Source organism: Etheostoma spectabile, chromosome 17 (assembly GCF_008692095.1).
Source record: "Etheostoma spectabile isolate EspeVRDwgs_2016 chromosome 17, UIUC_Espe_1.0, whole genome shotgun sequence".
Taxonomy (NCBI): domain Eukaryota; kingdom Metazoa; phylum Chordata; class Actinopteri; order Perciformes; family Percidae; genus Etheostoma; species Etheostoma spectabile.
The window spans coordinates 20554345-20580855 of NC_045749.1; the positions used below are offsets into that span (position 1 = coordinate 20554345).

General features: G+C 42.4%; 1 protein-coding gene across 2 annotated transcripts in view; it reads right to left on the bottom strand.

The window, feature by feature from the left end:
• Positions 1 to 26511, bottom strand: part of inpp5a (inositol polyphosphate-5-phosphatase A) — a 162992-nt gene that overhangs the window by 16880 nt on the left and 119601 nt on the right. For both annotated transcript variants that reach the window (XM_032541127.1, XM_032541128.1), the window contains exons 10-12: positions 9787 to 9882; positions 8817 to 8891; positions 1704 to 1777 (exon numbers count right to left, since the gene is read on the bottom strand). In XM_032541127.1, the coding sequence (XP_032397018.1) occupies positions 1704 to 1777; positions 8817 to 8891; positions 9787 to 9882 (245 nt within the window). The remainder of the gene's footprint in view (positions 1 to 1703; positions 1778 to 8816; positions 8892 to 9786; positions 9883 to 26511) is intronic.

Below are 26511 nucleotides of genomic sequence, written 5' to 3' on the forward strand. Positions count from 1 at the left end.
TCACACTCAAAGCCACTCACATATACACATACGCTTTGATAGCTCTATGTATCTCAAGCCCACTGGCTCTCACACACAGACACACACACACACACACACACACACACACACTAAAATCCCCCGCCGCCCTGCGCCTGCCACTAGAGCAGTTTATCAAGTAATTATTGTTTGATTACAGCGTTTCATTATCTGCACTGATTGAGTCACAACCGACGGCAAAGGTCAAGCGCCATTAACGCGCTGCTCCCGAAACATATTTCCATGCCGGCCGCGTGTTTGCCCTCCCTCTCCTCTGAAAGGGCTAATTGCAAATGCATTTGTTTGAGGAAGAGGAGAGGAGACCACCCGCCCCAGTCTCCCACAAGTCCCACTGAGACGGAATATCAATGCTGTCCAAAGCATTTGCAAAGCGACACACACCCACACACCCACACATGCATATGAAAAAACATACACATGGGAGCAGTTTGAAACCATATCCAATCATAATTAACAGTTTATATCCATCAAACACAGATCCAACAGCTTTTATTAAACCATTTTGGATAATAAGGGGTTGATTGACTCCTTCTGAATTTTACATAATATTAAAGGGTCCTCATGGACAGGATCTAGTCAGTGTAGTAACTGCATTTACCAACAAGTGATAGTAGCCTGTGGGTGAAAAGTCAAGCCTTAGGGTTTACTCTGTTTAATGTTGTTGTGTTTTGTTCTAATTGTGTCACTAACCAGTAAAAAACATTTCTGATTTTTCAAAGGATTGAGGCTCCCTTTACAACTTAGGGACATTTTTAAACGATAAAAGTCCCATTAACCCTTAAAAAATGGGTTGTTACAAGGCTGACATTTTTTTTTCTTAGCTCATGAAAAGTTATGTAGAACAAGCAATCATTATTGTATTACTGTTATCATTAAATAATGTAAGAGATGTAACGTTGCTGTATAAAATCCATAAAAACACCATTTTAAGACTACTTAGTTTTTTAGTCTTCATTTTTTGTGTGTTTTGGTCTTTGAGCAACTGGCACACAAACAGGGTTCTTCTGCATATGGGATTTAGATTGAATTAAATGAATTCCTCTGTGTTACAGGCCAATCAATAACTGTCTTCTTATGCTTGTTGGATGCAGCTCAACCTCTGTACATCATCGCCGCCCACCAGCTGATAATGTACTTGAATGATCTATTTCCAGCTAAGGTTAGGTTAGGGTAAAAGCATATTTTTTTTCAGTAGGAGGATCATTCAGATGAGACAGCACAAAGCGAGTTGTTGGTAGAAAATATGTCCGTGCACCCATGACCTGCCTCTTTGCACTAGTCGCTGCGCTTCCATGTTTAATCAGAGTTTAAGTAAGAGTCCACAGCCATGTTAGCAGCTCTGTGAGGCCGTAATGCACATTGTACAGGACGCCACACTGCTAATGAAGCAAAATCAACATTCATAAGGATCATGGCTGTCTGCATCAAACTGAACAAACATGTTGTGTTATGAGATCACCAATTCAGTAGGATTCATCCTCTGGCAACCACAATTTCAATTCATCCAACAGTAGTTGCCATTGCCATACCTAGACGCGTTAAGATGCTGCTGGAGAGTCTAAAGAACACTTCACGGAGAGTAGTAAAGCGTTGTACTTATATGTTAGTGTTGTGAATGCTTAATAATCAAACAAAGTTATTTGTGATGTAAAATGGCTCCATACCTGGGTGGGAAGGAGATCTCCAGTTCATGCAGCCGATCCTTGAACACCGACAGCTCTTTGTCATACTCTAAAAGCTGTGTTGGAAAAAAAAAAAGAATGGGAATGAGGAAAGAGAGAGAATTTAATTTTTGATAAAAGGGCAATTCAGCAGAGCCTAAATGCTCTCTTTCAGCTCTGCCCTGCTTAACGTTCATACAATTTGCACATTTCTCTTGAAAAGTTGGTGGGCTTAAACAATCGTCCGCTGTTGGTCCCTGAGCAGTTACAGGTGCTGCTGAGCATTTTTGTGATTATGAAATATGGTCGGTAAAGGTGTGTATTTAGGCTTCGAAATCTAGATTTGTCTTTAGAAAAATAGGTTTGGTTTTTCCCTACTAACGCACACATGCCGAGTTAGATCAAGGACAATTTGAAGCTTCTTCTTATTCACAGTTTAACACAATATAATCTGATTTTAACTGAAACAAGAAGTCAATACTCCTTTATTATCAGGCCAAATGACAGTTTAGCAGAGTAGATACCATCTTTGGCTTTATTTAGTCATCTCCACGTTCCCCACGCTGGCTAAAATTGACAGCAGTTGACCAGTGTGTGTGTGTATGTGTGTGTGTGTGTCTGTGTGTGTTACTAGCCATGTCCTACTGGGGGTCTATCTCTCCATACTGACAGTGCATCCACACACTCTTCATCAATCATGTCTCCTCACCCAGCTGTAGTCACTCACTAGAGTGTACACACACACGTCCCCCAATTTCCCCCCTTTCACAAAACCCATAAATCATTAGTGAAAAGTGCAATTAGCGACTCCTTGTACACATTAATTATCTGGGAGATGAACAGGTAGCTTGGGCACCTGCATGACTGCCTTCCTGAGAGACTGACAGCGACGCTTCCCAGCAACCCTGGAGGACCTCGCGCTAGCACCACTCTTTCCTTCCAGACAGGAAGACATGGAGATGAAGCCGGGACATGTTTGTTTAGTGGTAAATTGGGCTATTGTACATGTTTCAAACACCAGGCTACAATTATGGCCTGATGAAGACCTCATCCTACACGGTATGAGTCTGACAGCGGCTGTATAGGCAGCTTGACGTTAATGACATTACATTGGTGTTTTACATGCAGCAATATGTTGATGGCTACATGATGAAATATCAGCGGGGCTGACGCGGTGCACATGGGTAATATTGGGAAGGACGTCCTCACAAAGTGGAGACATGGGAGGAGGGATGTTATTGTATCAGCAGAAGGTAACTACAGTCTTCCATCTAGACTGACATATTTATGTTGCGCATGTATGACCATGTATGCATTGTTTGTCTTCACGGCACTGTTGAGTACACATTTAAAAAAAAAAAAAAAAAAAAAAAGCCAAGGTCCAGTTTGTGCCTTCACGATGACACTCGTGTGTTTGTGTGTATGTGTGATATGTGTCAGTGGTGTAGAACAGTGGCCATTACTTGGAGGCAGAGGGGCCTCCCAGACAGAGTCTTAGTGGTTCAAGAGGGCAGATGTGCTGCATTCATCAAACTCACACTGCCGGGGTCACAGGAGAGACTCACACACTGTGGATGAGGGATGGATGAGCAGGGGATGCAACCCCACGCTCCACTGTACACCCCGTCTCACCATCCACCCACTGATAACTTCCGCTAGATGTATGTGTGTGTGTGTGTGTGTGTGTGTGTGTGTGTGTGTGTGTGTGGTGTGTGTGTGTGTGTGTGTGTGTGTGTGTGTGTGTGGGCTGCAGCCTGCCGGATACTTGCGTGATGAGGCTGATAGCAATGCATATAATTGAGAGTTTTCAAAAATCAGATAATTCATATAACTAACTAATAACTGTTCACTAATACCCCCTAGTTACTGTTGCTATGCCTGTCAAGCTTTCTGTAATAATTCAGTGGCAAATTTAGAAAATCTAAGTATTTTTTAAAACAGTAAATTTCAGATTTTAAACCGAGGTGGACAAAAGCATGACTCTGGTTACTAGCCGCTGACCAGTTTAGCTGCATGAGTTGGTTGAAAATAATCTGCATGTCACAGGCCAAAAGTTAGCATCCTCATGGGAGCTCCACATTTTGTTAACACATATTATCCCTCCTAAAATTTTATCTGTCTCAAGTTAAACGTGTTGATGAATATTATTCAGTTAGCCCTAACCTTTGTCCTAATCTTAACCTGTTTGAGAATAGCAATAGTTGAGTGTTAGGGCTCTTTTACTTTACTCTGGCCCTGGACTTTATCCCTAATCTTAACCAGCTACCATTGATTTCCGTTTCCTTAAATGTTTAAGAATGATTTTTGTCCCTTTTTCATCTTTTGACTGCCAGAGTTAGCTATAGCCCCTAACCTAATCCTAACTGTACACACACACACACATATATGTGATATTAGGAGAATACAGAGCTGGGGAACATCTTTTTCAGGTTCCCATTATGTGCTATATAGAGCGGGAGGGACATAGGACATGGGGAACAAAGAACCCTTTGTCATGTTCCCATTATGTGCCATACAAATTTGTGGTAATATATGGTAAAGGTGGCACTTAGGCCCATCAAGGCCTAGGTAATCAGTTTACATGAGTTCAGCTGATCAAGCCCTTGGAAATTAGTTTGAATGAGCTCAGCTGATGTATGATCACCTGACCATGTATGTGATCTATGTATATGCTTGAGCCAATGCTGAATGCCATTTGCCAAAGGAAGACCCGGCTGGGTCAAAACGTTGCAGTACAATGCTGTCCTATCAAATTAAAGCCTAAATGCCAAAACATGATCTAAAAACAGCATTGTTCTTTTATTGTACTGTAGATAAGGAAAATGTCAGGTCAGGTTTTATTGTAGCATAACCCTGTTTGACTGCTTAGCTTTCATATTGGACACTGGTTTGGTTATTACTGGAGGCAGAAAGCTAGTTGGCCTGACATTCTTTACACTTATTCTAATGTCCTTCAAGTTTGCGGGATGGTTTAAAAAGGAAATCCACAAACCAAACTCTTTATACAGAGTATTCGTTTGGCCCAATGCACTTGACAACATCAAAAGCTTGACAGGCCTGCAATGCCTAGTTACGGTTGCTAAACTTTGACTGGTCTGGGTTAAGTGAGTGGTCAATTATGTATACACTGGCCAATAGTGATTTTTCAAGATAAAGTTTTTTAATTTATAAAGAATTGTTGTGTAATGAGAGGGCCATTTTGCAAATAAATTTGGTAGACAAACTAAGATATGGTGACATTGTTTCCAAGTTATTTCAAGCAAATTTTGATACAGATATGTTTGCAAGCTAACATCAGCTGATATATCAGCCCAACTAGTGTGAGACAGAGATTGGAAAAAATAAAATGGTGGGAAGTTAGTGTTAGTGTGTATTTAGCGAAATGCTCATACTGGTATAATGGTGAATGTTGAGGTAAGTATCATGTTCACAGGTGGGATTCTGCTTGTTGTTTTGTGTGTGTGTGACAGTTAAAACAGCAGGGGATGAGCAACATATGGCCGTGTGTATCTACGGAGTGTGTGCCTTAAGTGAATGTTGAGTAATTCAGTCAGGTGAATGAAAATCCCCTGCAGCAACACATTTTACACTACATTTCATCCCAGGTCAATTAAGCATAATGCTCTACTGCTCTGCCAGGTCAGTGGTTTAAAAAGAAAAAAGAAAAACACAGCTTATATTGGTTCAAGGCCTCATGGCATTATAAAGCCAGGAGCAGTTTGTCAACCAGAAATAACCTTGGCAGTTGTGGAGGAGGTGGTGCGAGATCATGCAGCTCCGGCAATATCACAGAGGGAAATAGATGAAGAAGTGTCTGGATAAAAACTACCCTGTCATGGGCTCAAATTTCTGACTTTGCTTGGACGATCAGCGCGCTCTTAAATCATGGTGGCAGTAATAGTTAAGAGGCAGGAAGTTGAGGGTAAAAAAAAAAAAAAAAAAGGAATACGATGTGTTCGGCCCCCAACTGTCCCTCTCACTGTGCTGGCGGCTTGTCCACCACCTGTAATTGTGCTTTGATTTACGCGTTGTCAAATATCCCCTGTGACAACACCTGCTGCCATTAAAACCCATCAATAAATGTTGAGGTGAAAGGTCATTTAATTTGATTTTTACACCTCACACTTGGCTTTCATTGCAGAGGTCATATTTTTCCTTCTTTTTATGGGATCTTCATTATTTTGTGTGGAAAAACGATAAACTGTCACTGGCAGGGGGGGGTGGCCGATTGGTGATGAACAGGACTGACCCAAACAAAACACTACAGTGCACGGCTGAACTCTCATGTCCATGATAATTATTTTGTGTAGATAGGAAGGAAATTAGATAAAAATGTAAAAAATGACAGAAAATGGACACCTACTTCCACAATAAGGGGATCCTTTTCTTTCATTGTTGGAAGAACTAAGCAAAAGTCAAGTTGAACAGCCATATTACCGTAAACAATGCCTGCAGCACATGTAGGCTATCTTTTCTAATAAGGCTCAGGAAGCAGTCAATACTTTCCTGAACCATACAGAATAAAAGCCAGCTAAACAAAGAGACAACCAGGGACCCAACACGGGATCAGTTTATATAAATCCTATAAGGTCAGATTTCATTCAGCGTGGCTTCTGTATTACCACTTAAGAGCTTTGACAGGTAAAAGATGGAAAAAAAAAAACTTTAAGCTGGAGCGGCATTTGTTCTTTATTCTTTTTATGTCCTCTCATGTTGAAAACGTCTCCGGGCTTTTGAGTAATGCTGAGGAGTACGCTGCCAGCATGACAAAGAGAGGCCGGCCAGACAGAAAGGTTCATCACTTACTACAGCTAGTACACAAACGCACCCTCCTCACCCGGTCCCCCATCTGCCGACACCACACTGATAAAGTTACAATAAAGAGATACTGAAACAAAATCAATGTGGACGGAGGAGGGGGACAGCCCCACGGGCATGTGCTCCAGGAGAGGAAGAAACTGTGCAGATCTGCCGATGCACGAATGTGTACACACACACACACACACACGCACGCACACACGCACACACACAAACTGCTCCTCCCATCTCTCCACCGAAGCAAGGCCCCGCGGTGCCCCTTGACGCCACGAGCGCCTGGAAAATGTAATCTTCCCAAATACTCATCAGGGCTCTCCATCGTCCCGCCGTGACAGCACCGGGGATAATTAATTATACAATTTCGATGGGAATATCGACTAAACAAACCTATTAATCATAGCAAAAGTCAATAGGCATGGACACATTCAATCATGTCCCGGCCAATGATTACTCCTCTCAAAATACAATAATTATTTTCAAGAGCTGCCTCGAATTAAATTTCTGTCAAGCCGGTACAAGTCTTGCACTTGATGAAGGATGCAATGGATTTTTTTTTTCTTCTTTCCCTTCCTTCCCAAGTGGAGGAGTGTGAGGAGGGACATTTATCCTTTTGGAAAGGTAGTTTGTTTTATAAGGATCATAACATGGTGTGTTTAACTAGACCATGACCATCAGATTATCTCTGATGCCCCCATTATGTCGTCCATCTTGTCAGGCTTTGGTGAGTAGATGGATGTCGGGGGTGGGGGGTGGGGGGGTCCTCAGCCTCCTACAGCTACTATTACGCACTTCCTACACATTTCTGCTGATGAGATTCAACGATTCTGCCCTGTCGACTGGTACAATGTGTAAGGTCAATATCTGCCAGCATCTGAGTCTTTCAAATTCCATCTTTGGGTTAATAGCTGAATAATGTCCCTTCCTGCTGTTTTGGTGATCTACTTATCACTAGGGGCCGGTTTAAGTGAATTCATTCAGAAAAATGATCACATAACACCGTGTATTTAGGAGATATGCTTAAAGATTATTTCTCCCCCTAAAAAATAACCAGGTTTCTAATCGGTAGGTCAAAAAGACTCGTTCACACAACTGAAATTGTGTGTGTAAGCGTTACTAAACTCAGAGCGTCATGCTGAATTGGGGTAAGCATGTGTAACTTCAGTGCAGTGCTGAAGCTTATACAGAACACAACACAATCAATTTGTTTTACGATTTGACAGTGCAGAAAACATTTCCTCTTTAAATCTAAAGAAACCTGATGGGGAAGAAGAAGCTTTCATGATTTGTTTTTTTCTATGAGTACAGGCGCTGCATTCAGTACACAAGCATAAAGCAGAGCAATGCTGAAAAAGAGCATCTTGAACCATCTGTCAATCAATTAGGCTTAGGCCTTTACAGGTAAAACATATCATTTTCATAAATTGCTAGATGCATGCTATAAAAAGAAATGTGTGTCATATTTAATGTAAATAACCACAATTTAACACAATGTTATACAATTTCCTTGGAATCAAGGTGTTGTGAAACGATAACAAGATATCAGCATGACACAATTCCAATTAAAGTTCATACATTTAACTTTTATTATGTTTATACATTATGTGGCCAACAACATAAATACACTCTATGCTTCCAGTGTGACCACAAAGTAGCTTTAGAGTGTGTGTGTGTGAGTGTGTGTGAGTGTGTGTGAGTGTGTGTGAGCGTGTGTGAGTGTGTGTGTGTGTTTGTTCTTCATGTGGTTTTTAACAAGGTCCAACTTTAAACTACTTAATGTAATATATAGCCGTATAAAAGTGGAAGTGTGTACCGGGTGTTTGTCTTCTGCAGACATTTAACACTCACCTCCTCTACACTCTCATCTCATTTAAAAGTTATTTCAAAGACACTTGGCCCCGCAGTAGATACAAAGACAGTGTGTGTTGTGTGTCGATGGGATGTGAAGGCATCAATTAAAGCGTCTGCATGACTCAGGTCAGCCGCTGCAGCCAGGGCTTGTTTGCACATGAACATATTTCCTTTTACACTAGCCTTTCTGTACCTATTATCCAAATATAGAAAGCCCTCAAATCCAATTATGTGGCTGCCGTTAAACCTTTGAATTCATTCTGGGCTCTGTTCCTTTCACAGATAATCAATTTGAAATGTAGTCAATGGCAGTTGTTGTACTATGAAAGTGGAAAAAGAACGTCTACACAGTTGATAAAGTGAACTACATTTGTAATAAACAACTGGAAGTGGAGAAATAAAGAGAGTAGATGGATATATAAAGGGTTAGGAAGCAAAGGGGTGACTTACTGAGGTCCCATTGTTTTCTCGGAAAACGTCCTGGTTGACATAATTAAAAAGCTTCTTTTCAAGTTGAAGAACAACCTGAATCAGTGGCAAGAGAGAAACGGTGCTCTGATTAATATCAATACTAATGTGCACTGCACTTTGTAATTAGAGCACTAATGAACAGCAGTGTGCTGCAGCACAGTTAATTCTCGACGTGTCTCGCCGAGGCATCACACCCTCTACACTGCATGGTGACACAACCTGCAATGACTCAAGGTGAGGGAGGTGACAAATATAGAACTAGAAAATAAGTAGTATTTGAAGGTTTATTTACAAGGCCACAAGTGCAACTTTCCCTTTTCCCCACGCAGTGTAGATGCATCATCATATTCATGTTATTAAGGCCTGTTCACACCAGTGTTTAAAACAAAGGAATTTTGCAACCAAATCATCTATTTCAATGGAATCGCCAACGCGAATATGTCACGTCAAGTTCAACTTTTTGACACACAAATTCTCACTTTTATTTAGCACTCAAATAGAAGAATAAAGCTGCTTCACAAAAAATACAAGATTTTCTAGACAGTTGTAAGACAGGAGGCAATGGTGCAATTAGCTTTCTTGAATATACTGTGTGAATTATTGTCCAGTTAGCCCAAAAAAGCTTACTAGCTAGTTCAAAGAGGTTTTCCCCCCTCTATAACAACTCTGTATTGAATTAAATTATTATATTAAGATAAATATGACGGCTCAGTATGGCGAAAATAGAGAGAAGCTCTTGGAGTCATGTGTGTAGTCGCCATGTCACCAAACATCTAGGCCTGCTTATTTCACACAGGGGAATTTTCTGGTGGGACTAGGCCTCATAACAAATTTGAATTTGACAAAAAGGTGTTAAAATGACACTATGACTTAAATTTAGGTTTCATTTTTTTATGACGTTTTGACAAGTCAGTATTTTGACAGGCAACATTGATGCAGTATAGCTTACCTTTCGGTCATTGTCACTTTCTCGGAATATTAGCTTGTCAACTTCATTGGTGTCGGCGGCTCTGACTGTCTGCAGGGTGGCAGTGGAGCAGAGACTCTGGAGGGGAGAGAGGAAGAGAGAGTGAGTCCTCCCAAAGAGACAAAGAAGAAGGAAAAGAGTGTGAAGGTTGAATCCTGTTAGGTATACAAGCTGGTTGTGTGTTCACATGGAAAAACAAAGTTGCTATAATGGAAATTGGATTATTCGGTTACCCAGATGTTCATATACGTATTAAAAGTGTAGCCAACCCTTACACCATCACACACATGCACTCAGAATGTGTACAGTGGTTTCTTATGCTCTGAGAGCAAACCATTACTACAGCCCTTGGTACCCAACACCATACACTATACTGTGCCGCATTTGAATGATTTTTAAAAATCTGTCTCACAAACTACCACCTCACTGTCCCTTCCCTTTATCTGGATCTATGTACTGACCCCATGGACTGTGTGCATGGTTAAATTCCCCTTTGTGGACTCTCTTAACAATTAGTTAAACATTCGACCATCTGTGTTTGAAGACAGTTGAATGAGGTAATCCCTCAGCCAGTGGTTCCCATACCACACAGCAGAGACTGGGTGACCTGATTGAAATTCAAAGCACAGATTAGATAATCGGGTTAAGCCAATATAGCGAGCAGAAAAAAGCCCTTTAGACTGAAATGTCACAAATCAGTCCTGCTTCGGCCAGGAAGAAACGGCACACCAGATTAGAACAAACCATGCCCTGAGAGAAAGTGGAACAACTCTCTGCCGCTCCACCTTCCCTCTCCCCCTCCCCACCACTGCCTCAACCCCATTCCTTCATGCTCCCCCCCCCCTTCCCAAAAGCAACTTTCTAAAGCCCTAACAAATCGCTCCATCTTTCACTCATTTAGGCCATCCGAATGCAGGGTCAATATGGTCCCCTGGCAGCCAAATGCTAATGCGCTTAAGTGCGCTTAAGCAGCTTTGTGCAATGAATAGGCCAAAGAAGGAGCTAGTGAGAAGGGCAAGAGATACTTTCCCTGTCAAAAAGTCATTGTAGCCACAACTAGCCAAAGACAACCACGGAAAGTCATTTTTTGGCATCACTGATTAGCGTATTATAGAGTATAATGTGGTACACTTTATGTTTAACATGTTTTTTTTCCAGACTTAAGTGACAAAAACTACAGCCTTTCTAGACAGTGTATATATATATATACACACATTTATTTTTGGATTCTACAAATATCTGGGTCTTATAATTCTTCCCAGCAAGCCACCTTCTGTTTCGCTTTGCAAATCCAAAAGTCAGTCAAGCACAAATCCCTGGCCACAGCTAATTCTGAGGCCAGACGCTCACACCGCTTACTGGCACAATAAGCATCAATATCACAAGGACAAAAATAGTCCCTCTATTTACGTGATGAAATGATTTGGATAATTTGGTACGCAAGCTTAGATCAAAACACGGTCATCACTGAACATGAATGTGTCCTCTACATTTGGCAGTGGTACACCTGCATGCATGCATGCATAAGTACATGCAAATGGATATGAACAGATAGAATGGGATGGAAATAATTGAAACCACAGGTCTCGTATTCATGACAGCCTTTAACTTGTGCCAAGAGTGTCACTACAAAGAAGACTCAATTAGAAAAAAAGAACAATTAGCTAATGCTGCCTTTTCTTGTGGGCAAAAGTGTCTTTTCCCTAGAACAATTACATACTGGATTCCAAGGTGAATTACGCTTTAGGGAAACTAATCATTCCAAAGGCAGATTTTTGGCCCATTGCAAGAACGACAAAGAAGAAGCTGAAGACACTTGATTTATTTAGGATGTGCGCCGTCTAACTTAACAGGATTAAAGCTATTATCATCTATATTTTTTAACAAACTAAACCCTATGTTATACCATCCTGGGCTGGACTGTAGCATGGCGTTGGATGCTGACGTGTGGCTGATTGATCCATTCATAAGCTCATCGACTGACCAATCAGTGTGTCAGTGCAGTTGGTGGTGGCTGATTGCACCCGATTGATCACAGCTTCCCAACGGTTGTCCTTCCGTGATAAACCTCCCCCTCATCCAACACACGCACACTCACACTCGCACACACAGCCTCCGAACCACAGTCCTTGCTTATCCCAGTGCCCCTGTCATAAGATCTGATCACCAAACACCAAGATGGGGAAAATGAGAATCCCATGCTGTCACTTAGGACCGTATAAATGCAGTGATGTCTCCTTCCTACTGCCAGCAGAGCCCAGGTGCTTGTTCAGAATCTCTGAACAGATCTTTCCCTTCAAAGCTCCGGCCTCCTAAGCACATTAAACATGGACATACTCTCACTGACCACACTAAATGATATTATCATGATTCATTTGGCTGAAATTTGCTCCTTATCTAATACATGACAATTACTGTGAGGGAGGGAGAGGGTAAACCAGGCGATGGGAAAATACTAATAGACAGCTGTCAGGAAAAGCTGCTGTAGTCCAGGGGACAGTAAGGATGTCTTCACTCCTCTGGGCTCTTTAACAGATCTGCAAAGTGACTTGGCATAACATCTCTGCATTATGGGTCACAGGTCAACACTGAGTGTTTGTAGAGGGCCAGAGGCCGGGGGGGGCTGGGATGAGAGGTTGCGGAGGACGGCGCTGCCTTTGTGCATCAATGGAGGATAATCTCATGACTGTCGAAGGAGGAAGCGGCTGTTTAAAGGAGCTCTCTATTCCAGCTGGTCTCCTTAGAAGAGAGGTTAAAGCAATCTGTCCCACTTCAAAGAGCAAAGACACACACGCATTCAAGCCTTCTGTCTCTGGTCCTGCCAACAGATGGAGGCGATCCACTGTGCCCAACTTTAACACCAAGAAGCCCAAAGACGACCCAATGGTCTTCCTGACAATGCATATTACACACAGGGGGAGGTCAATGGGAAGAACCCACAGAAAAAGAACATTTAATTACACTACTACATATTTTAAAAACAATAAAACCGTCTCTGCTGATTCTTTTTAACATTCTTGTTTCTGGGGCCAATGCAAAGCTGGTTAAGAGATGAAAAGGTTGGTGTTATTATATATTTTTCTCATTGTCAATCCCAGGAAGATAACAAATCCAACAATGTGTTAGTCCATCTCTCAATACTTTCCTACCCTCTGCGGCACAGAGCCCCAAGCCTATTAAGATGTACCAATCTACTTAAGATGTTAACCTTAAACAGGTCACATATAAAAAACTTATTTATAGAAAGAAAAAAATCTCACTAATTTAATTAATAAAACAGCTGGGCACTCTAGCGTTTAGCAAACATTGCTGAAACGGGAGTATATAGTGCATTTGTTAGGGACTATCTTAAGCCGCAGATTAATATACATTTGTACACACTCTAGTGAGTATTTACAGCAGCAGGACGATGAATCTGGGATTGAGTCCAAATAAACTACATTGTGGGTTCATGGTAATGAAGGAACATGTCCAACGGTGTGGCTCACTGATGTGTTTTTGGACAACAATGGAGCTCTATGGCTTAGACCAATAAGATATATCAGGCTTCAGATACACAGGCAATACTTTTAAGTAGGATCCTTTAAAGATGTATTGGTGTACTTGCAACTCTTTTTCTCAGTATACTCATTACAGTATATGTTTAAGGTACTTGTATATTACCTCTGACAACACCATGCCTTTAAACCATGACTTTTGAGGTCCTGTTGTGACTTAATATCTAATGGTGGTTGGCTATATTTGTATTGGCTTTATGACTCAGTCAATACTGACTCTGATGAAGATGCAGTAGTTTTGAAAAGTTAGTAAAGGTTGCATTTTTTTAAATACAATCAGAATTACAGTCTGCCAAGTGTGAACATGTAGCAAACATGTTAGACATAACAGGGTGCCAGCCAATGCACAATTCCTCCTAACTCCTGGGAGTTTATGTTCCTCCCTCTCTCGCCCCAATCCCATGCAATGAATCACACTAAAGTGTCATTCCACCAATATTAAAATCCATTGAGTGCCTTTAGAACTCAGTGATTAAACCCCAATTAGGTAGAGAGAGTGAGACTGTGTGCAGAGGGAGACAGAGGATGAGTGGACAATGAGCTAACTATTCATTCTTCATTACCAGAGGCAGGGGACAAGGGCTCCCCTTTGTGTCAGCAGGGGCAGTGGCATTGTCAGAACGCGCCATTATTTTTTCGCTGCCACGCAAAGCAGGGTCTGCCAGCTGAGTTAAGGTGTGCCAGCGGGGCTGGCAGGTTCATCGTGAATTGCTTAGCACTGCGATCACTTTTCTTCCGCTTGCCACCGTTCATCACGGCCATCCCGCATGCGTGATTGCGACATCTGCCCGAGCCGGGTAGAAGGGGGCATCCAAAGAAGGCAACAACAAATTCTTCCTCCTGCTTTCATGCCAGCTACTACACAGGAGAGCCAGTAAATCAGCTGTGACCCTCCCCGCCCGATCTGACTGGACACAAGCCAGAGTTATCCACTCCTCTCTCCCTGTGGCTGGCTAATTTAATGCTTCCAAACACTGGGGATTCATCATTGACACACACAGCAGGATGGGGATTCAACATGGAGGAGAGGTGAGAGTGGACATATTATCACCAGCAAAGTTAGCCATTGTGTGACCCACCGGTCAACAACTGACCCTAGTAAACCTGGCCTGTGTCACCCCTAACAGCGAGCGACTCACACACAAACCCTCACCCCCTCCCACGAAGTCGTCGAGCTGTGTGAGAGCTGACACTGAGGTTTGACGGCAATATGTGCGTCGTAGGAGGTCTCCTAACATGCCCCGCCCTTGCCAAAATAAAGAGGAAAGATAAGAGGGCGTGCAAGGTAGTGATAATGTGCCCTATTTATCTCATGCATTATAACATCTGGGAAACTTCTCTAAAACAATGGCACGCATTGAGGACTGCCATTCTGGCTTTACCTTCACAAACTGACCAAAAAGCATTTGTCCCCTCAAAATGGATAATGGACAGGCCACAAATCATTCAGGACAACAGGACGGAGGGGTGTGTATGTGTGTGTGAGAAAGAAACTGAATGTATGTGTATGTTTTGTGTGAGTGAGTGTGTGAGTGTGAGTGTGTGTGTGTGTGTGTGTGTGTGTTCCCCCCTGGTATTTAACTTCTCTGCTGGCCCATTCTGCAAGGCCCCGCAGGACAAATTGCCCTGCATGGTTGTCTTTGAGAGGCAGTGCAGCGCGCAGAGAAAGGGACAGGGCTGAAACACAGGGAACAGGCCTATAAAAATTCATCACTTTGACCCTGGCGACCTCCCTCTACCGGGGGGTTGCGCACGCACGCGCACGCGGACACACACACACAAACACACACACATTGTCAGAGCTGGGAACAAATGTTTTGAAATGATCTTCAAACATTTAAGTAAAGATTCATACTAATACACAGCAAGTTCAATAAGACACAAGGCAAGTCGAGCCACAGAAATGTACTAAGCCTCCTGATCTCTGTGTCTCTTTCTCTCACACATGCACACTAGCAGACACAATAGCCATGGAAAAGCCTTCTACACAGGAAAAGGCCACCAGATGCTTCATTGTGACTGTCTCTCTGTGTAAAGTAGTGGCAGTAAAAAGGAGGCTGGGTTCTCCTGAGGCGTATTAGTCCTACTAAGAGGAGGACATTGTCTCAGGCCGGGCTCTTGACACATTACTGCCACCTGTACAAAGAAAACCTAATGAGAGATTTAATCTGAGAAACCTCCCCTGCCACTTTTAGTCAGCACTTTGAAACCAACTGCGGCAGATGTCTGCAAGGCTGTTTAACGTACCGGCTTCTCCTAACCTCTCAATAAGGCCATGCATGCTTAAATTGCTCAATAGTCATCTTAATGTGGCATTCATTTAAGATGTTGTTAGCTGCAGTTGTTATGTTTCCAAAAGGAGGCTTTGGTATGTGAAGGAGGAGGTTGCAATGCAACGGCCATTCATGTTTTCTTTTTAACGGCTCAGACTTAAAAAGAGCATTTATCCTGTTAATGAGGAACCACATTCACATCCAACTGTGAAGCAATCATTGTAGCACATTTAAACATGGCAAACAGAAGAGCTATTGATATAGAGTATAAACACTTACTAAGCACTAGAAAACATTGCGCTCTCATTTAATTTACCTATTCCACCTGAGCTGTAGCTAGGAATCAATTCAAGGAAACAGACACTGAGGTAATTTGTCGTTGCTGAGTCAATTACAGAATATTGAAGACCCAATCAGTGATTGGTGATTAGTGGTGGTCCAATAGGAATGCAGAGTCTGTTGAGTTCATTACTCTGGTATTCGATAGAGATCAGGACCTAACAATTAATGAAAGTCTAATTCTGTACCTTTTAAAGAGAGCAGGAGCTTGGTTAGCACTATCACCGAGACTACAAATACTACAAGTATGCAACTTAGTTAGTCTAAGATCCAGTCACCCAACACTGATGTCACTACTGCTTACTACTACATTTTGAGTATTATTATTATTACTATTTATTTCTTTTCCTGTTCTTAGCAACAGTTGAGCTACCAAAGCAGTTGATGGCTTTTTCAGGCAGGCAGGTGACCAGCCATCTTCCTTTCAGGGGACACTGGGAGGAGAAGACCCTGGCAAGGCACAAAATCCTCCTCACACACAAGGAACATTGATTAATTTGAAGCACCACCCTTTAATTTGTTTGCACCATTTCATCTAAATGATCTGCTTGTCCGCCAGGGTGAGAGAGAAAGAGAGAGGTGTAATTCAGCCAAGGAAAGGGAAAGGAGGAAGGTACAGAGGGGAGGTGGGGGAGGGAGGAGGGGTCTTGACACCCCACCACAGGGCGCTAGGCAACCATCTAGTGGGTGGGCTTTGTGATACATTTTACCAATTTTTCATGGCCATCCCTCTTGATGTGACCCCACTCAGGGCCTTTTATGCTGCTGACAGCTCTGCGCAGGAAAACATGCTGCCGCTCTGATAGCATGAAATCGGGAACAAAGACCCCCAGGGAGAGGAGAAGGGGGCCACCGAGGCACGCTGTGCTCCGGTCCCGCCTGGCTCTGGACACAAACAGATGTTAGGCCAGCCCCGGCTCTCTCTGCCCCCTGAAAGAGGAGGCCCTGTTAGAGAAATGGGCCTGAAATGCATTGTTTTGGGCCTCCTCTAAGACAAAAACAGGAGCCACTCCTTCTGAAAAGGGCCCGGCAATATGGCCGTCACAGATAAATCACACAAGGGGGAGTGAGAGAAAAGCCCATGAATTCTCAATGTGGCCCTTAATGGGCCCTCTTAAATATGATGGGATATTTGTGTGCGGATACGAATGGAGCCTAGCGACTTTTAATGTCAGAGGGCAGAGTTGTTTAAAAGCCCATGGTGCCAACACTGGGTTTACAGCTGTGTTACAATGAGCCATTCTGTCGGGACATCACTCTGCTACCGACAGTAAATATTCACACTGGGAAACCTGTGGGTCAAGTTGTTCAAATAATCCTAAAACTTCTACTGGCTTCCTTTACAACAGCACCAACACTTCACTCATCTGTTGTTCTTTTTCATTTCGCAATGGAACGAGCAAACATACCATGAGTTAAGGCAGTCTAGGGTCCTTGAGGGGGTTCCAGGGGGACCCCGGTAAAAAGAATAATAATTTATTGTCACTATAATTCCATTTATAAATACAACAATGACAGAATTTATGACTAATTTGGTCATCTAAAAGCAAAAATCCTATCAGAAATCTAATGAAATGAAGTTGCCGTGGTCTAATTTGAGTCAGTTTAGGGCAGTAATGGAAGAAGTATTCAGATCCTTTACTTAAGTGAAAGTACTTCTACCACAGTAGACAAATAATCTGTTACAAGTAAAAGTCCTGCACTGCAAATGTAACTTAAGTAAAGATCAAGTATCATCAGGAAAATGTACTTAAAGTACTAAGCGGAAAAATACTCACATTCTAGAAACGGGAAACCATAAAAACAGTTCTGTGTTAATCGTGTAATGAGTTCAGCATTGTTGGGTAGCTTCATTCACACTAAAAGATCCTATTTTATTTACTACATGTGTTTTCTGTGCAAAAATCTTACTTTATAAAGTAACAAAAAAATAACTAAAGCTGTCAGATTAATGTAGTGGAGTAAAAAGTACAATTTTCCCTCTGAAATGTAGCGGAGTAGAAGTAGAAAGGGTACCACAAATTTATACTCGAGTACAGTACTGGAGTAAATGCATTTTAAATATTCCACCACTGGTTTAGGGGTCTATGTGAATAAATTTGGAAACAACTTAGTTAAGTTATGGCCGGATTACAATAGTTTAAATAACCGTGACGGTGACCAACTGTTGAGCAGGTTGTGAATTCAGCCATGAGACTGCTTCTTTGCAGATGCATTAGAGCAAACGGTAATGATTAAAAGGCTGGAAATAGCACTGGAGATGGTGTTTGTGCATTTTTGTGCACAGGCCGCAAAGACAACGTGTTATCTTGGCAACTATCCTTCAGAGAGAGAGAAAAAACAATTATTGTGCTCGGCTCTACAAAGGCCGAGGACTGCATTAGTCAAAAATAGACTGACATCATTCAAGTTGGACACTATGTACCAGGCACAAAGAGATTCCTATCCTTCACAGTTTATGCCACATTTCATCTGGACTAAATAATAGCATCACTGTTAGCTGTTGCTGTTCCTCTTCGGGATTTCAAAGGCGGGGCTCCATTCGGACCAACAGAAGACGAGACAAACCATCAAGAAACTAAGCGATAAAGAAGGACCGAGACTGGAAAGTTGATTATTCATGATTCATAGCAAGATTGCATTGTGTGGTACATTAAATAAAATAAGACATGGATTGAGTATTGAATCCAGTCCACTTGAATTTACAGAATGATCAAATGGTTCACTTATTAGATTTTACAATATCTATATATCGTTTGTGTAATCTTGGCAACCGCATAATGGATACTAATAAATGCAAGACACAAAGAGACTTATCTCCATCCTTTTTAAATAAACTGTACATGAAGTGTCTGGTGTCCTTCCACTGAAAGAATGCTCAGGGGCATTTAAGGATGCGTCTCCTGACTAGATTACTAGTTTAGTGTGTTTGAAACATACCAAGAGGCTCTAACTAAGTGCACTTAATCTGCTTTACAGAACCGATTCAATTCAAGAGGGTTTTCTTCAGAATGATGCTCCTTGAAAGGGGCTGAACATCTTGTGTCTTTTATGGTAGATCTTTTTCCTGATCTTTTCAAAGACAATTAAAAAAAGATTTGATGTAGAGCTGAAACAATCGTCGATCTGACTTTATCTGCTACTTTGACAATCAATGAATTGTTTTTTTTTAAGCAAAATGAGCAAAAATGCACTGGTTCCTGCTTCTCAATTATGAATATTTGCAGGTTGTCCTGGTTTACTGTGGTAATAAACTGAATTAGCGTTTATGTTCGTCGGACAAAACAAACTAGATATTTAAAAAGGTCCCTTTGTGAAATTGTCATGGACATTTCCCCTACTCTCTGACCTTTTAGAGACCAAGTATTATTCGGTTAATGGAGACAATAATAGCAAATTAATTGATAACGAAAATAATTTGTAGCTATAGAGTGCTAATAAACATTTTTGGATAAAGAGGAAATAGCTAGAGAGGAAGTTAAAGAGTAGTAAACAATAAGAAGATAAATAATGTTTGGGAGAGAGAGGGAGAAGCACAGTTAACATTAGGTGTATTTTGAGCTACTAAGTTATGTCTAAATACTTTATAGTTTTAATGGCAATATCTTGCAAATTACTGCCCTGTCTTTTAGCAAAACTTCACTACACAATAATTTAAAAAATGAAGAGCCTGATACAAATGCACCACAACACTTAACCCTTGTGTTGTCTTCCTGTCAAAATTGAAAATCAACACTTTTGTTGACGCTTTTTAACTTTTTCTTATTTTTTTGTCCATTTTTTCAACACTTTTGACGCTTTTTTCAATGTTTGTCACTTTTTTTGACGTTTTCAACACTACATAACACTAACTTATCAACTTCAGTTTTACAGTTGTTTTGGGAATTTATGGTCAATAAACCTCATTTATAGGAAATTATACCTAATGTTTGAGTTAGAAAAAGCAGAAGTTAAGGAATTAATCTTAATTTAGGATTATTTAGACTAAAATTAAAGGAATGGATGTTGATGGATAATCACAGACTGGAAGATGTCAACTTTTACTCAATACTATTTCAAAACCACTTCAATTTTCCGAATGCTATAAAATTGAATAAGACACCCCAAAATAATGAAAGTAGAGATTTGTACTTGCCAAAGAGAGTTGTGTGGAATCAATCATGTTATTTTGGGTAATTGGGTAAGAAGATTGCTACAGGAAAACGGGTCAATTTGACCTGAGGACAACATGAGGGTTAAAGCATGATAGGAAACTCCCTTTTTTCATCTAATGTGCATCAATAGTATAGCTGACAAATCTTTATTGGATGTAAATACTATAAAACTTCTGCTAGAAAGAGTAACAGTGCGGCAAGTCTGGAGTGAAGACCTTGGCTCCAGCTGGAAGGGGACAGCGATGGCGGGGTACCTCAGGTTACATCCCTGACCGGGGCCAACCCCAGGGGCCTACCAGGCAACGTGCCCTCACAGGCCCTGATAGTGCCAGGCTCTGCGCTCATCCTTGGCTTAGTTTGTCACGCCGTTCCACCGTTGGCATGGTGTTCCCAGCTGCCAGTCACAGTGCCCCCCACCCCCCCCCCCGCCCCGACCTCCAAGTACACAATGGCAATAGCATGGCTGGCGCCGGGCTCAAACGGCCTGTTGTTAATGAGCAGGACCAACAGAAGCCACTGCTTGTTCTTCATTTGCCAGCGTTTTAATTATATGGACAGCGCTCCCATCAAAGCTGCATCGCTCAAGTTACGCCCTCATGGCTGAACTCTTTTTTTCTCCTCCGTGTCTTCAGCGCTGTATTCATTAGCATCGAAAGCAAACAGAGAGAAGAGAGAGAGATAGAGAGGGAGAGAACAGGCGCTGTTGTCTAGAGGGAATAGTCTCCCTCTATATCCAGATGGGTTATCTGTGATATAATGGGCCCTCATTGTGATAGATTGGACTCTTCTAGCCAGATAATATGCCTTTATTGTATTGTCAGGAAACATCTTCATTACAGGCTTCACCTGTGTGGCCATAAACAGGAGGGGGGCACATTGAAGGTGTTAATAAGTCAGTTTGAATCTGTAAGGTATGTAGTATGTAGTAAATCATTGGGTGGGGTTTACTGCACCAGGACAATCAAGACTGTCAGGTGAGTTGTCTTTCACAGAAAAGTATATTGATTTAGTAGGCTACAACAAACCATGTAAAAGGACTTGTCAATACAACTTGGCCCAGCAATAAAACCTCCTCCCAGTAACGTGAGCCTTGCTAATACTCCATATTCGACAATCAATTAAGAAGGAAGAACAGTGTCCTGAAGAATCAAACATAGACATAAAACCTGCCAAATGTATTGTAATAAGCTTTTCTTTTTAGTCCAAATCTGATTAAGTACACGAGGGACTGGTGCGTGTATGTGTGTGTAATACATCTGTGACTCAGGGTGTTAATGCATGGGTGTATCTGGAAAACTGAGGGCAGCCAAGGAGGGTCGCAGTCCCTAGTGTCAGGGGTTCCACACAACAGAGGCCCAATCAGTGCTGGCCCGCTGGTTAATGGATGGATGGCCCCCAAAATTAATTAGCCTGACTAATGTAGTGTACACTTAATTACACTGGCCGCCTTTTGATTTATAGCAGGCCAGATACACACATGCTAGTCAAAGCCGGGACTAAAAAGGGAAAATTGTTTACACTTTACTGGTGCAAATTATTTACCCAGACTAGGTTCAGCAGCCAGGACAATGGCCATCGACTATGTGATGAACTCCTGTTGGTTGCAACCACAGGGGCAACACACAGACGGTAGGGAACCTGTTTTATCTTTCTTTCCTACAGTATTACTACAACTGGCAAACTCATTACCGTTATATCTTCCAAAAAACGCCATCTCCTTGCACTTTTCTGCTGTCTGTCTTGCATTTTAAATTGTATTTTATGTCATTTTAAACTGTATGTACTGTATGTCTAATGTATTTCATTTGCTAGCCCTGCTCTCCTCCCTAGCCCTATGTGGCTTTGGCACATAGGGCATTAGAAATAAGAAGCTATTCTTGCCTGTAAAAAGTAAGGTGGAATAAAATAAAAAAAAAAAAGTATTCATATTAGATTAACACACAATGGTGCTCAGAAATAGTTAGTCACTAAACTTTTTCTTCGGTTGTTTTCCAGAACTTTTTCAGACTGGATCAAGGCAATTATATTTCTTCTGAAATGTAAATTCGGTATCTATAAATAGAAAATCAGAAATGTCCAAAAATAGCAAAGCAATCCTCCCAGACCCCATATGTATTAAACCTCGCACAATCATGCCGCAATACACATAAAGAAAGAAAAGTCGGCATTCATGACAGAATTTATCTTTCATATGTTTTCTCAGTTGTCGTGGGCGTGTGCGTTGCGTAACTCCACAGTGTGAAAAATGACTGATCTATCATGCTGGCCTGTCATTACTGAACATTTTACAGCATTCATTAGGAGAGGGGCTAGTCTAGGGCCCCACCTTTAATTTCATGCTGCTCAAGCGAGAGAAAGGACACAGGACAAAGGAAGGGAGGAAGATTGATGCCTGGTCCGGCCCTCTGCATTTCCTGCAGATGCAGACAGGGGGCACTGTTCCAAACCTCTCTCCAGTCAGTGAGAGGCCGGCTACCCTAATGAAATCTGTCCATGTAGCAGCAGATCAGCCCCAATTAAAACAGCCCCACACCATGTCACAGGGACAGTAGATCAAGTCAGCAATTAACCTTCCCGCTGGCCTCTATCAATCCTTAAATTGGAGCAGGCCGGCCAGCAGCACACAATCTCTGCAGATATTAAATTTACATTCTATTAAGTTTAATTAGGAGGGATTTTAAATATACTAGGAGTCCAGGCACGGAGCCCTGAGCCTGTCATCAACACCGCTGATTCACGGCCACCGGCCACCTCGAAGGGACACACATACATACTCTTTCACACACACCACTGTACACCTTATACCGTCCACTGGCTAAAGCATGGAACCAAGAAAAAGCTGGGATGCAGTATAAGTGTGAATGAGCAAACAAGGGTTATGTGACACGGCGGCATGAGCTTTGGTCTGAAGGGTCTGAACATGGGTTTCTATAATAGGATTGTCTCAGGGATTACTGAATTATTACTGTAACCCTGTTGTTACTGTAAACATGGCACAAATTGGCCGTGACAGGTGTTTATGTGGGACCATTTTCTAAATCACCTGTCTGATCCTGCAGGATTTTGCTCCATTACCGCCCATTTTAACAGATTCGCTATCCTTCTCCTGCTTGCCCCCACTGTGATTCTGACAACTTACAATGCTGTCTGCTGTAAATCTGTCTGCCCCATCACACTGGTTTAAGTTCCCATTGGCACATGAACTGGCAACAAGGCCTTTAAAAAAAAAAAGAAAAGAAATCAGCACTTATGTTAATAAATGGAGATGTCCATTTACTAACTGTTAATAAATTAAACAAATGAAAAATTGTTAAATGTAGATTCCTATTGCAGCAGCTACAGGCCATTTAACTGAAGCTTCAGAGCAGCAGTCACAGGGTTACTGTTCACAAATCAAAGTTAAGTCAAGGATGGCAATTGTATTAAATGATATTGATGTTCATAAAAACAATTGTGTAAATCTTTAAAAGGGGGAGAGACAGAATGAAAGTGGGTGAGAAAGAGAGATCAAGAATAAGATGAAACGTACTTATCGCCATTGAGGGAAACAGTTCAATGGAAAGAAATGGATTTACTGTACATGCATGGTTAAGATCAATAGTACCAACCGTTTTATGTTTAAAATGTCATCCCACATCAATCGCGTAGTGCTCTCTGCACGCTTCCATCTTCATACATAATTTGCTGTCCTTAATTTAAGCTCTCTCTTGAAATCTCCACAATCAAGTTGGGTTTCTTTTATTGCAACAGGTCCGGGGGGGCAGCATGCACTGCATCTTTAGTCAGTTGTGTCACTACTGGCTTGAACATGAGTGCTCCATGAAGGAATCAAAGAAATTGCACACTGTGAAGTATCTGATTCGGCAGACAAAACCTTCAAAAGCCATTCATTTTGCGCTTTCCTGTTTTATCAGCACCGATGCAAAGCATGATCAAGCCAAAGCCTGATCCCACCCATGGGAGAGGAGAGAGAAGGTTGGTGGGGACTGGACCACCTCCAGCCTGCTCAGCCCTAGCATTAGTCTCCACGTGGCTGTGTCTTTTGTCTGCCAGTCAAAGGGCCACTGAATGGGGGTCAATTGAAACCAATTCCCTCTGTCGGACACAATTAATGGGGTTGCCCGGATCGGGCAGGAGGGGGGCGGCCTCAGGCCTTTGGTTACTGATCCTGCCGCGCAAGCATGCCAGGAATTTGCCACCTGGAATTTGCCCCGCGACAATATCAAAACCCACCCCCTTCCAAACCAGCCTCGGTACACACATGGATACATCCTAAAATACCCCCTGTCCCATCAACACACCCACAAGGCAGCGAGGGTGACAGGGGAGTGGCTAGTGGTTGTCCACAGTCTAGTCCCACACAATGGACCAGAGACAGAGAAAAATAGAAGTGGTGTAGCGTGCAGCTGTAGAGAAAATGTACTGGAGTATTTTCTGATCTAGTGACTCTCAAAGTGGGGCCTAGTGATCCCCATGGGTGCTTGAGGGTTGCCCCAGGTGTACACCAAATCAAAAAGGCAAGTAGTTTCAATTTGCGATTATTTTGTCCACTTAACACAGCAAAAGGATCTATTCATCTGCATAGCTTTTTCGGGCCCTTTCCTATTGATTGAAAGTGGAGAAAAAAGTGAAAAAATTAGACTCTCAGACAGTGAGAATGAGAGCCGGCCTCTCTGTGTCTGAATCAATCTTCAGATAAGTATGGACGATCGATCCACCACCAGCCCATCTACAGTTAAGCACTTCAGTGGATGTGCACTAATTGTCCTGTTGACATTAATTGTCATTAAAGGGCTTAAAACGGCCTCCCGGCTGTGAGTTACGTCCAGCGCTAAGGTTGCAACCCATTTGTTTATTGGTGACATCACAGCTCTCTCTGCCACTAACGCATAAGGTCACTGTTAAATCAGACAGGTTGACCACTGCTCAGGACGGGTTTATATTGAACAGTGTTGCCCCTCTAACCACGCATTTCACACAGATGACATCATCAGCCTTTTCTGTTGTTACACTAACCATTAAATGGTTGGCAGGTTTGAGGATCCTCACTAAGCTGGAGGGAAAATGTCTATTTGTGTAGGTGTGTGTATGTGTGTGTGTGTGTGTGTTTTATGTCATAGCCCACAGCTCTAACTTCCTGAGAGGATGTCTGAAAAGGCCCCCCAGCACTGCTGTCACACCTCTTTAAATGGGGTGAATCAATCAGGTTCATTTAGCCTAACAAATTGGTTTGTGTGTGTGTGTATTCACTATGGCTGTGGATGTGTATGTGAATGGGGGCCCTAGGTGCATAAGAAAGGAGCTGTGTGGAGGGGAGAAGGGGGCAGAGATGGACATTCACCGATGCAAGCCTGACACATCCCTGGAAAAGGGTTCATGACCCTTCCTGCACTCAGACAGCATCTCAGAGGGGTAGAGACATGGAGAGGGTGAGTGCTTACCTACCACAGAGCAGCCAGGACAAGACAGGAAACATGAGGACAGAGTGTTCTAGATTAGCTATATGGGAGGAACGCAGACAGCCTTCAAATCATCTCATCTGACTTTGTTTAATTGGATGCTCTCCTTTCAGTGTAATATATCTCTGCTGCCTGCCAGTACTGGCATTGAAAACACATCTTTCTTACAAAACCAAGTCACATTTTATGTATTTCAATGTATAGAACAGAGCAATGCTGATATATAGATATGAAACAGCCTAGAACTGCTTTAAAATCACTGTGGTGACCTAAATGTCGGCCAGGTAACACTTAATTGTACAAAGTTGACGTCTGAATAGCCTCAGTGTTTGCACATCTGCTGTTGTGGATTCTGTACTCGGATGTATTAGCTCCGAAGCATGTTCACATGATCAGTCGGTTAATGTGACCTAGTTACAGACCAAAAATTAAATCTACTGCACAAACTTTGAGGCCATCAATCAATGCGCCTGCCCAAATTGCTGGTCCCACTCAGCTGACGGCGATGTAATGCTCCCCTAGTGGCTGGATGACTAAACTACAAACGGGTTCTTCTTGTGTGCCACACAGAGTGAAGTCCTTCCTAAGTCATTTGAGTAAAAACCCCTGCATTCAGAAAGCCTTCCCTCCTCTTCCCTTCTGCCCTGAATGGGCTCTGGTTGGACTGAACAATGCCCACACCTTGAACAGGCCCACTGACTCCAGTGGCCATTGTGCTGCAGAGGAGGGAGAGGATCAGCCAACAAGTGGCTCTCCCACTCTGTTATCATAGGACACAACTGTCTGCGGTGGGCCTTTATGACTTGTTATGCCACTAAACCCCCCCCCCTCCCCCACCCTGCCATCTCCTCATGGAGAATGCTGAATGACTGCGCTACCTTGGCTCTCACTGGCCTCATTTGCACCAAGAAAAGGAGCGGAGGAG